General features: G+C 34.9%; 1 protein-coding gene across 1 annotated transcript; it reads right to left on the bottom strand.

Annotated features, from left to right (window-relative positions):
* Window positions 1-1,836: 1,836 nt before the first annotated feature.
* On the bottom strand, window positions 1,837-11,802 carry LOC122592362 (kinesin-like protein KIN-7D, mitochondrial). The gene is made up of 25 exons (XM_043764570.1): window positions 11,409-11,802; window positions 11,138-11,235; window positions 10,919-11,008; window positions 10,772-10,824; window positions 10,175-10,240; window positions 9,830-9,883; window positions 9,610-9,669; window positions 8,936-9,014; window positions 8,792-8,859; window positions 8,383-8,439; window positions 8,197-8,301; window positions 7,941-8,045; window positions 7,706-7,813; window positions 7,475-7,606; window positions 7,194-7,370; window positions 6,808-6,984; window positions 6,264-6,401; window positions 5,901-6,020; window positions 5,729-5,779; window positions 5,038-5,085; window positions 4,655-4,801; window positions 3,702-4,400; window positions 3,079-3,208; window positions 2,865-2,981; window positions 1,837-2,261 (listed from the first exon to the last, which is right to left on the bottom strand). The coding sequence occupies exons 1-24, from the start codon at window positions 11,735-11,737 to the stop codon at window positions 2,896-2,898; spliced, it is 3,177 nt and encodes a 1,058-aa protein (XP_043620505.1). The 5' UTR covers window positions 11,738-11,802; the 3' UTR covers window positions 1,837-2,261; window positions 2,865-2,895.
* Between the last annotated feature and the right edge of the window lie 314 nt (window positions 11,803-12,116).

Raw genomic sequence — 12,116 nt, forward strand, 5'->3', positions numbered from 1 at the left:
TTTGAAATTGCATGAATGGCATTAATGATCAGCTGTTGGCAAGATATCAAGTTGCAAATGCTTATTCATATATGTTGCAAACTCTTATACTTAACGGGGGGATAACTAAAAGTAACCCGAATGTTAAACCTAAAGTATCCGTAAAACTTAGATCATCAAGCTAGATCAAAATACAACTCATTAAGTCAATTTTTTTGTGAGAATTGATAAAGATATCACATATTTTGATTAATCTAGCACAATTGTGCATGAGATACTTGTATAGCATGTTAAAGAACTTTTAGATTATGGTAAATATATCAAAATATGTGGTATGTCTATGTAGTTCTCTAATTTTTATAGCTCAACTTTGCACGTAACGTCCTTTAAGTAAGAAGATTAAGTTGATAAGTAGATTAGAAGAAACGATAGGAAGTGGAGATGAAAACAGAAAGTATATCAGTTTAGGTTATAGATTATCTATTAATGGGTAAAATTTGACCAAATAGAAAGTAGGACGTACGAGAAAGTTCAGATTGAAAAATGAAAACTGATATATGATAGATAATTAGATATAGGTGGTATTTTATTCGGCTTATGGCTACATATCTTTTATTCACTCATTATATATTAACCTATATCTTTGTAGTATATCGTAATCGTATATATGATAATATACCTAGCTATTTGCAAAAGAAAAAGATCTTTAAAAAGAAAATAATATTGCAATCGACAAATAGTTGTGGTTGAAGTATCTTGCCAAAAAGATTTATAGAAAAGGAAACAAGTCATTTATGGTAGTGACATTGCAGGCTTGCAGCTAGGACTTGTTGGGATGACATGAATAGTTGAGGCATTTTGTTATTTCTCATGACCATTTTAGCTTTGGTTATGTGGTGTTCATATGGTATATCATGTGATAGACTTGTCAACTTTGTTGTGGGTGGTTTAAGTTTCACTGTTTGTAAGATTTATATTGTTTTTCTTTATGCTTACAAGTGATGGAGACGCGGATGTAATATATTGTATATGCTCTTGAGTCATCTTTGAATTGACTATATTTACTAGCCTTGATAACATTGCTTTGTGGTCACAGGGGTGCATTAAATCCAATTTGTCGGTTGTATCTCACCATTATATACAGTACATCTTTTCTGTTAGAACGCATTAACGCTAGGTTGATGTGATAATTATGACTTTCTTTTGGTGAGACGTTATACTTTCACACACAGGTTTAACGGGGGACACATTTGGATGACCACTACAAGGTATGCTGATAGTTGGATTTCAAGGTAAGAAAAAGGACCGTCCCAGACCTATCAGGCTAGGGGAAAACGAATCAATGATATGAGAGTGCTTCCTTACACCGACATGACATGGAATAGAGGTTCCACCTAGCGTTAGGACTTTCCTATTCGTTACAATGGGTGTCCCTTTAGTCAAGCAGTTAAGTAATTAATCTCTTCACTCCTCTGCCAGTGGGTGATAAGTTAAGCCTATCTGGATGACTGGATCCCAATAGCAAGTAACCAGTTATTTTAAACTTCGTGACAGTAAATAAAATTTGAATGCAGTTTGCAATAAACATTCTATTGACTAATTGTTCAGGAATCAACTTTGAAGAAACCATAAGTCAATTATGACATCCTGATTTAGTTGAAGATTTGCTTAAAGTTGTTTTGGATAGTCTAATAAAAGTGAAACACGTCATTTCAAGGTTGATGTTGAAGTTCATCTTTGATCAACTTCACAATATCTTGGAATTCCGTATGGAGCTCAAGACTAAATATCTGAATTATCATAAAAGCTAAAAGATAGTACAGGGGATATTTTAATTACCAAGCCAATTCAATTCAATAAAGAAAAGCTAGACAAGAAACATTAGAATGAGAGAGTGAAACACCACGTTCTTAGCGCTAACTCAATTGTGCAAGACTGACGCCCAAATTTTCTAAAAGATGGGAAAGAAATTTTTAGGACTAGGAGGCTATGTTCGTATAACTAGCTCAAGGCACTAAGTTAGGTTTTATATTACGGAGTCTTGATGAAAGCTGAGAATGTGGGTACTTTTATATATCACACTAGAAGGTCAAACGATGGACCTCTGTTAGCTTCTATTTTTGATGCTCTAAATTACAATCCATTTAGAATGCATAGCACATACTATACCTTTTCAATTGTAGTAATTTACATACAGCTTGACCAATTAAAGAATGACACCCACTATGGGACATAAAATATAACCAGTAGGTGAAAAATGACGATGATTCACGACACACTTCCTGCAAGCCATACAAGCAAGTATTAACACAATATTTAAACTTCAAATGCTACACCATAATCACAATTAAAACCAAAAAAAGATCAATAACAAAACTGTTATATATAACGAAGGTTCCTTCCCGCATATTTGTATTAATGGTGGAGTCAACCTGGTTGTGTTATGGCCTTATGGGTCAAAATAAATCTGGTTAAACAGACCCTCCACACTTAATAGAACTTCATATATAATTACAAATGGGGACACTAAACGATGCAAAGTTTTAAATCAGACAAGCAGTTAGCTAATGTAAACATTTGACTGTCTTAAAAGACTTTACAACTCTCAAGTCACAACCACTTCATTTTTTTAGCTAAGCTATAACATGATACATAATACATATCTGACTGAAAGCCCCTTGGTTCAATGTGTCCCTAGGTAACTTAAATGCAAAAGAAAGACTAAAACATAATACACGGTATATACCAGATTATGCACTAAAGGCATTGGCAATGCTAGATTAGAGAAAAGTTGGACACAGTTGGATAGAATTTAATCAATAAATTATAATAATAGAAAGCAAGTTTATATTAGATGAATCATATGGGAAAAATTGTTGTCATACCTTCTATTTAATGGGAGATAACGTGAAGATTTCAAGAGGTAAAAGCAAAAATTCTATCTGCAATTGTAGTCCTGCAAATTGGACACTCGGCACATGCAACTGAACAAGATTTACACACTGCAAAAACAGACGATATACCAATGTAAGACATTATATTCAACTCTGATAGGGGATAACATACGTCAGATTACCATCCGGATCTTAAAAAACTTACAGCAGAAATGACGGCAAGGAAGAAGCATTGTTGTGGTTGATGACTCAAAACATACTTTACAAACATGAGAATTTGCCTCCCCGTTAACATTGTACTTGAGCTCTTTCTCCTTCATCTCTTGCATTCGAGCCTGAAAATAACATTGATTATGACAATGAAAAAGCTACGAACCAAGTTTAAACATATATATAAGTTTAAAAGCATATTTGGTTGTGTGGATAGAGGTAGAGGTGAACATTTCGACCCAACTACTTGTGAATGGCTCAAATATAGCAAGGATTTACTCAAAAAGGTCCAACTGTTATAAGTTAAAAATCTTAGTTAAAAAAGAATACAGGTTAAACATGTAGAAGACTTAACCTCCTAAACCGTTTTATGGAACAAAAAGAAAAGTTTAGCAATATGGTAACTTGATAAAATAACTTTCCTAATCATATGTAACACATTAAATATGTCTAAAAAAGTATTGGAAAAAACATGACTTTGAGTCAACCCAACCCGATCCAGCCTATGTGTTGTAATGAACCCATTTGGACCCGTAATCCAACCTGTTCAATCTGCCCACTGCCCAGTTTGCCACCTCTAGATAAAAGAATAGCTCAAAAAACTTTGAGTGAATATACCTTCAAACGAGCAACAAGGGGTTCTTCCTTTGGCACATCATGAGCTAGTTGTTGAACATCCAAAATCTGCCTCTCTTTGAGAACCGGATTATTGAAATCACCATTTTCTACTCTCGGCTCATTCACATTTTCATTTCTTTCAACATGTCCTAGGTTATTAGTATTTGATTCGGGTACGATACCCCCCGCCTCTCTCTTCAGCTGAGCTACAAGAACCCACATGTTTGCCAAATCATTTTCCAACGCTGCTTCCTTTTTCTTTGACTCCTCAGCTTTCTTCCTGTATTCATCTTCTATAACTTCTTTCTCAGCCAATGCAGCCTCTAGGCTTGCTTCACGTTGCTTCCTCGCCTGCAAGTCCCTTCTTAAATCTTCTAGGTCAATGTTCCACGAGTCAGCCTCGTCATTGACTCGACCAGATATCCGTCCATTCCGACCAGGTTTAGTACGGTTGCCACCATTTCCAGGTCTGTGGTTCACCAACTCACGAGCAGCCAGCAATTCCTTGTCAAGTTTTGCATTTTGTAGGGAAAGTTTGGTAACTTCACCGGCCAAATTCTTTAGTTCTACAGCAGCAGCAGATGCCAGTTCTTTTGCATAAGATGCCTCTTCAGATAGTTTCTGATTCTGCACTGACAATCCACTATTCTCCTCAAGAATTTGAACACGCTCCAGCTTTAGTTTCTCGTTCTTTTTCTCCTGCTCAAAAGTTTATAAAGAAAAACTATTAAATTGCAACACCATATTATTTCTTCCAACTTGCAACTAGAACCTAAATTGTAACTACGAGATTGATAACATGTAAAATAGGTGAAACACAGGAAACCAGCTATCAAAAAGGACTGAACAAGTTAAGCATGTAAAAAGTTGTCTAAATATTCTATTTTCCAAAAGATATTAGTTTAACATGACAACTTTCGATACTTAACAAAAAAAGTGATAACAACATATACCTGATTCTGAATTTTCTTTCTTAGCTCGTCAATGTATTCTTCGGATCCATACTGTCCAGCTGAGGGCAAGGATTTCTCACTCTTGGCTGCAACCAGCTGTTGTTCAAGCAGTGTTATCCTCTCACGTAGCTCCTTATTCTCTGAACACTGTAATTAAATAAAATGAAAATAAGGAAAGATGTAGCTGCAATCATGTTAAGATATATAAAGGAAAGAAAGTAAAGGTATATGTATCCTCTCAACTACAAATGCTCACATTTTGATGAACATTAAAAAAAAATTTAAGCCAATTTGAGCAATATCAACGGTCAAAAACAACAACATAAGTACATAACCCAAATAGAAAATTCATATGTTGTAGTTACCACCCATGTCATACATACCTTGTTCTGTAATTGTTCCTGGAGAATGCGATTGTCTGCTGTCTTGATCTGCAAATATAGAATGTGTTCCCAGAAAATGGTGAGCATGTTATTGTAATTGGTTACCCACAATCAGAAGTTGGCCGATGCTAAATACCATGTGACAATCCGCAAGTACAGAGAATATCAAGAAAATCCTCAGTAGAGGTTCCAATTTTGATGCTTTTACTTATGGATGACTCAGTTCAGTTTATGCTTTATTGTAAATGGATCAAATTACAAAAGGATGACTCAGTTCGGTCTATGCTACAAAGTAAACAATTTACATTGGTCAAACAGATTGAAAATCTCAGTGATTTTTTAATGCATAAACCCCTGTATATCATTTCATTCAGAAACTAGATTGTTTATTTTAAAATACTTCAAACTTTGTACATATTATCGTTTCATTCACTGTTTGCATATGAATTAAATAGTTGGACCAACATGTTGCTAATAATCTAGATCCAGGTGGTCATACACTACAAATCACCCTTTTGACCCACCCAAGTTGCCACCATTAATTACCGCAATCATAAATCAGCCTCCCAATACCGGGCAATGCAATTGAACTGATATAGAGATATGATAAATTATTTAAACCACATTGCAAGAACTGTTACGTATGACAATACAGCAAAAAGATTTATAGCAACATATTAATTATATGTACCTCTAGCTCAAAGCCCTTTTCATCACATTGTGTCATCAATCTCATCATTGCCTATTTTTAATGACACCCAGAAAGAAATGTTAAAAAAAAGTGGCAAACGTATATTTAAAAATTACAGGCTTCCAAATACCAAAGGTGACAGAAATTATATATGAACTGAAGAATAGAATACCTGCTGCATATCAGCCAATGATGTGTTGGAAATTGAAGCTTCATTACTTTCAATTATTTGTTGCTCCAACACCCTCATTTGCCTTCTTTTTTCTTCAATTTCACGTTCCAAGTTTTCTATCTGTGGAAACATATACATATCTATAATTAGCTGACAAATTTAGATATGTTCCTCCATCACAAAAAATGGCTAAGTTCTTTATCATCTTATATACTTCATAGATGGGTTTCTAATATGCATGTGTGCTATGTTATTTTGTTACTGAAGATGTCATATAATCCACGCCAAAACAGCCTTGAATTTTGTTTACACATAAGAATAATGTGAATCAAAAATAAGTTCAGATATAGTAACAAGCCATACTTGAGGTTTTGAGCTCTCGGGATCATTTACAGACTGCTCTACTAAACGTTTCATAGTACTTGAACTGAATGCAATCTCTCCTGCAAGCATTTTTACTTGCTCCACTAGAAGGTCCATCTGATCTATAGAAACTCCACCCTATAACCGAACAAAAGGTCATAAATACCAACTTGATATGCAGGTATTGACTGACAAAAAATCTGCAACGTTTGCACCAAATCTGTAGAAATGGTTGTGACAATTGCAGGTAAGAAACTAATGTACCATCTAACCATGCATATTGTTCAAATTCAGAACAGTACAAAAGCACTTCTTTTAAAATTTATATGCATGATATATTTTTAAAATTCCTTTAGGAGACACAAACTCCATTAAAATATGAAGGCATCAAAAGTAAGCTGAAATGCAAACAGTATCAACAAACCAATGGTTGCCACATAGCTTAGAACTCTAGAACAATTCCTCAGTTATACTGAGGTATTGCATTGATCTTTATTTCCATCAACAACAATGCATGCATTAAAAGGGGAGCCTTGAAACGTACTGGTAGCAGTTTTGCACCACCAGCAGAACCATTAATAAGGTCACCGGCTTGAGTTAATTCTGTAATAGTGCTTCCTGCTGCTGATAAATTGCTGGAATTTCTCCTGTGTTTAGGTTCATAAGATATTTCTGATGGAATATCATTCAGATTATCGCTTTGTAAAAGCAAAGAACTATTCTGTAACATATGAAAAGAAAAAAGAGTCGTCAAAGGTCAATCAAGCAGCAATTCGATAACAGGGAAACATAAATCTATTACAACTTTGATGCATCAAAGTTGAGACATTTGCAAAAAATCAGGTTTCACTGACAAAAATGGTCGGCTGTATTCAAACACCATAATCTAAGTAAGCAAACTAAACAGAATTGTAAAATCATGTAACATACATCATCCTCATTGGCAGAGAAACTTCGTTGATGAGATGCATCTGATAATCCTGGAATTGTATTTTTTGAGGAAACAAGTATTAGCTTTGTGAGTCTTTGAATTCTACTCATTAAAGCTGCCTTGGCTTCTTCCTCTTCCTCCAAGCGTGATTGCATCTTTACTTGTCCTTCTTCTAGCTATTCAGTCAATAAATAATATAGATTGTTCAATTTGAATGGCAGCCTGTTACGTTTCCCGCAAAACCACGTACCCAATTCTTAGTATAAAAAGGGAAAAGTACCTTTTGTTTTAAGCTCATGATCTCCTCGGGATTAACGCCTACAAGCATGCCCCTCCTTAGCTGGTCAAGCTCTTGTTTGAGAACAGATATTTCTTTTTGGTACTTTTTAATTAAAGACTTCTCGTCAATAATCTGAAAGATGAATGTTTCAATTGCAAACAAAAATTCGATTTAATAATTTTGCTTTAAGATTTTCTGCAGAACATCTAATATGCTAAACTCATAGCAAACCTTATTCCGAGAAGCATAGATTTCAACACGTTTTGCCCTACTTGCAAATTTTAACGTATTATGTGTCTCCTCCATATTACTGGAAGCTGGAGTTATTGTGCAGATGAGCTGGTGAGAGAAGTAAATTTCGAATAGAAGTGAGAGAAGGTTAGACTAAAATATAAAAAGTGATTTTTATCAAATATAAGTTCAACTAAAAGTTTGCCACATAGCACTCCTATTTCTATATACTTACAGAAACATGTCCGTGGCCACTCAATGAAGACTGTAGTAGGCGGGTAAGCTTGGAATCTCTATATGGAACATGAGATGCCTTCCCCTCACTAAGCTTCCCGATTACCTGAAAGAGCAGTTGAAATAAACCTCCCCGGAAAAGTAAACCAAATGATGTGTAGTTTATATTTATAAGGTACCTAATGATGCTCATTTTCAATTAAAAAAGCGTGTGATGCGAAATCTGGTTAAGCATCTAATTATCTATAATCACTTACAGTTCCAAGGGTCAGAAGACTTTTATTAATGTAAGATCCTTCCTTCCTCCTCAACCCAGTTGTTTCAGTTTTTGAGCTTTCTGATCCTGCTAGATCAATCAGATTCTAGAGAAAATAATAGAATATGATATAAGTAAATGATACAACAATAATAAACTGAATATAAAGGATAACTATCGAACATACAAGTTGAGAAAAGATCACGCCATCATACTCGTCACCATGGGCACTGCTTTCAATCATCTGTCAGTTCAAATAAAAATTAGAGGTGACTAAATGATTTAGAAATTATTACCCATACAAAAAGTAACTTGCTAACAGAAAACGCTTGATGTGTCAATATTGGTTAGTGGATGGATAACGAATGAACGATAAAGGGGACTACAAAGCAACGATCAAGGGAATTGCAGGTGAATAAAAGTTGCAATTTTAACCTAAGATAACTTTATTGCTATTGTGGGGACTAACAAACATCACAAAGAATTTGAATCTAACAAAAGCATGGAATTGACAATCATGTACAAAAAAATAATGGCACAACAAGCAAAAGCCTGTGAAGAGTTCAAGAGTGATAAGTTGGATATTCAATACTTACCAGAGTAAATATCGTGTGACTACGGCTACTAAGCAGATTAAAATTATTTGAACCAACGTGACGGTGCTCTGCATAGAGAATGTAGTCAACAAAAGCTGAAGAATACATAAAAACACTTAAGCACACTGTCCGATTCAGCAGTACCTTCACCGGCAGCGATAAAAGAAAGAGCATGTCCAGGGGATAAGACGACCTCTTCCTTTATGCCCTCAACATATGTACCCTATGAAGGAATACAAAGCATGATCAGTAATGTACACACATTAATGTATACAGCAAGCTCCATGTAAATATTTAAAAAATTTATACTGTGATAACTTAGTCGTGTTACTATCCAAAGAGATACTAACCACAAGGATGTTAAAATTCGAATACTGTACCATATGATATACTGATGAGCAGTGTTTAAAAAATGTCAACATAACAAACAAGAGACCCTTACAGAATTGCCAAAAAACTCAAGTGGTTAAGTACATGTATAAATGAGACTAACCCTTATCTAAATATACATGAGAATAAATTTTATGATGCTATTAGCATATTAAGTTATCAGTTTCATTGCTTTAATAACACAAAGACAATCATTCAGCTCCAATTAGAGAAATTGAATGATGAACCCAAGTTGAAAAGGTTAAGATATTTCCGTCTGACTTTCTGAAAATCTAAATCAGAAATTCATTGTTAACACAAAGCAGCGGCAAAACTCAAGGGGCGATTAAGCAGCCTATAACAAATTACAAAGAAACAAGGAGTTCAAACAGACAACAAATGATGAAACACAAAAGACAGAAAATAAAATGTAAAGTCACGGCAGAAACCTGTGCATCTTCTCGAACACGCAAATTCTGTCCAGTTGGATCAAGTAAATCATTGATTACCTGTAAAAGAAGCATAGTACAAAGTTCTCCTGAGTAAGCTTCACAAGTGACATAACATTGAAAAAGATGATATATTACTGGTAATGAGATGTGCATAATAAAATGCATACACATTTATTTCTGTTAGTTTGCTATCAGTCATCTATGTTGTGTTACTAACCTCGTTGTAGATTTCAAGATATGACACGCGCAACAGGAACTCCCTTCCTGGAGTCTACAATGTGAACAAAGATATGTATTACTCACAAGCTGAGTACCTTAAATGTCAATAATAAACCTATGGTGGCACAACTCCATACATGTAGTAGACACAGATGTTTGCATATATAAGAGATAGCTCATGAGTATATGAACAATAGATTTGATTTTAAAAACAGTCAAAGAACAGGCTCACGGGCAAGAGTGACTTTTCCGTCACAACACTGAACCGAAATGTTGTTATAAGGATGGATGTAATTGCCATGCACTTCAGTTATTAAATTATAAGGTTGTGAGAAACACTTACATCCTGGATAATGCTAAACACGTCCTTTATAGCCAAAGGTATTATTCCGGGAGAATGGTGATCACCCTGTAAAGATAATCGTAGAAGAGTTTTGAACAAAATACAGACATATGTATAAAGAAACTAAGCTAACTCATAAGTGGACTAAAGGCATGAATCATATGTTGCCAGGCTAATTTCATCACACTTCATCCAAAATCAATTCAACACTTCCCATCATAAATCTGTTCTGGATCTAGCAATATGTACTCCAACGAGATCAACTAAATAACTAAGAACCAGTAAAGCTAATGGGGGGCAACTCCAAATATACAGCAGGCAACACTAAGCTCTGGTAGCTATACTGAAATGCATGATTGTTTTATTTAATAGAGCCGCAAAGAACCCAATTCAGTGAATACCAAAATGAGTTTAGCATAGTCTTTACTAACCCGGAACGCTAATAACCACATTCTGTTCACATCAAGTCATCAAGGATAAAATCTACTTAAAAGGACTGCTTTCTTACTTACCTACCCTCTATCGATAACATAACTCGATATCATTTCATAAAACATTTAACGCTAACAACATTACAGGATTCAAAACTTCACTTACATGCATTGTATGCGTCTTCCCACTGCTTGTAACACCATAAGCAAATACTGTCCCTGCATTAGCAACTAAACATTAGCTAAAAGTACTTGTGTTTCATTAGGAAATAATGGCAACTAAATTATTAAATTGAATCTACTTTTACCGCACCGTTAACTCCTTCCATGGCATTCTTCACAACCGGTCTAGCAGCTACTTCATACACCTCTTGAGTAACAGCAGACGGTCCAAAAACTCTATCTGCCATATCAAATACAGCACGTTCACTTAATCATTATCGAATCCTATCCAAACCACAAAAATGCATATAAATCCATATTTCATTAACTATTTAAATTAACTATATAAATATGAATCCAAATTATATACCAAATGCATATGAAGTCACAGGATTATACTCATTCCGCACGAGCTTATCTCCGTCTGCATACCACGAAATTTCGTCTCCTCTCTGATACTCTCGTTCACTACAATTATTATTCATCAAATTTTAAGCAAAATATCACCATACATTTCTCAAAAATTACACAAAATATAACCTGACATTTTCTCAAATATTACACAATTTCTCAAAATTTACACAAAAATAACAGTGTGTATATATATATACAGATCTAGTAAACGGATTGAATAAAATTACCTTAACGGCCGAAACCTAATAGTAACAGAAATGCTATCACTGACATTTGATCTAGCCACGCTATCAACCGGCTCACTAATAAGCTCATCGGATAACGGAAAACCGACCGGAGAACGGTTTCCGTAACCGCTTTTCGAATACATTGAATCAGACTTGCTGGATCTATTACCGGAAGCACCGTAAAACGACGTCGTTGAGCACGAGCGAGGAATTAATTGTTGTTTAAATGACGATGAAGATGAAGAAGACGAAGAAAACGGACTTGAAGGCTTCCTGTTGCTGTTGTTATTATTATATTGAAATGGTGAATTGCTTCGTGTTCGTGCCATTGTTAATTTATTATAGCTTCTTTTTTAAGTAAAAGTTTGAAAAAGTAGATATATAGATATAGATAGATACAGGTGTAAGTATATGTACAGGTGTGTGTGTTTGTGAGAGAGAGAGAGAGAGAGAGAGAGAGAGTGAGAGTGAAGGATTGTCAGGGGATCACATGTTGCCTAGTGAGTAAAGTGAAGTGAAATAGAAATAGTACATTGTTTTGATATTTTATCTTCTATTTATTTTTTGTGAGATGGAGGGAAGTTTTTTTTGTAGAGAGAGAAAGTGAAGGAATCTATACGTATAGAGAGAGAAAGTGAGGGAATCTATACGTATAGAGAGGGAAAGTGTGTTAGTGAGTGGGTGCGTGTTTCTTGATTGTGAAGACAG

This window comes from Erigeron canadensis, chromosome 3 (genome assembly GCF_010389155.1).
Source record: "Erigeron canadensis isolate Cc75 chromosome 3, C_canadensis_v1, whole genome shotgun sequence".
Taxonomy (NCBI): domain Eukaryota; kingdom Viridiplantae; phylum Streptophyta; class Magnoliopsida; order Asterales; family Asteraceae; genus Erigeron; species Erigeron canadensis.

Coding starts and splice junctions, on each gene's coding strand:
- LOC122592362 (XM_043764570.1), bottom strand. CDS start 11,737: ATGGCACGAACACGAAGCAATTCACCATTTCAATATAATAATAACAAC. Junction 8,440..8,791: donor GTCACACGATATTTACTCTG/GTAAGTATTGAA, acceptor TTGAACTGACAG/ATGATTGAAAGCAGTGCCCA. Junction 8,046..8,196: donor GTCTTCTGACCCTTGGAACT/GTAAGTGATTAT, acceptor CTGCTCTTTCAG/GTAATCGGGAAGCTTAGTGA.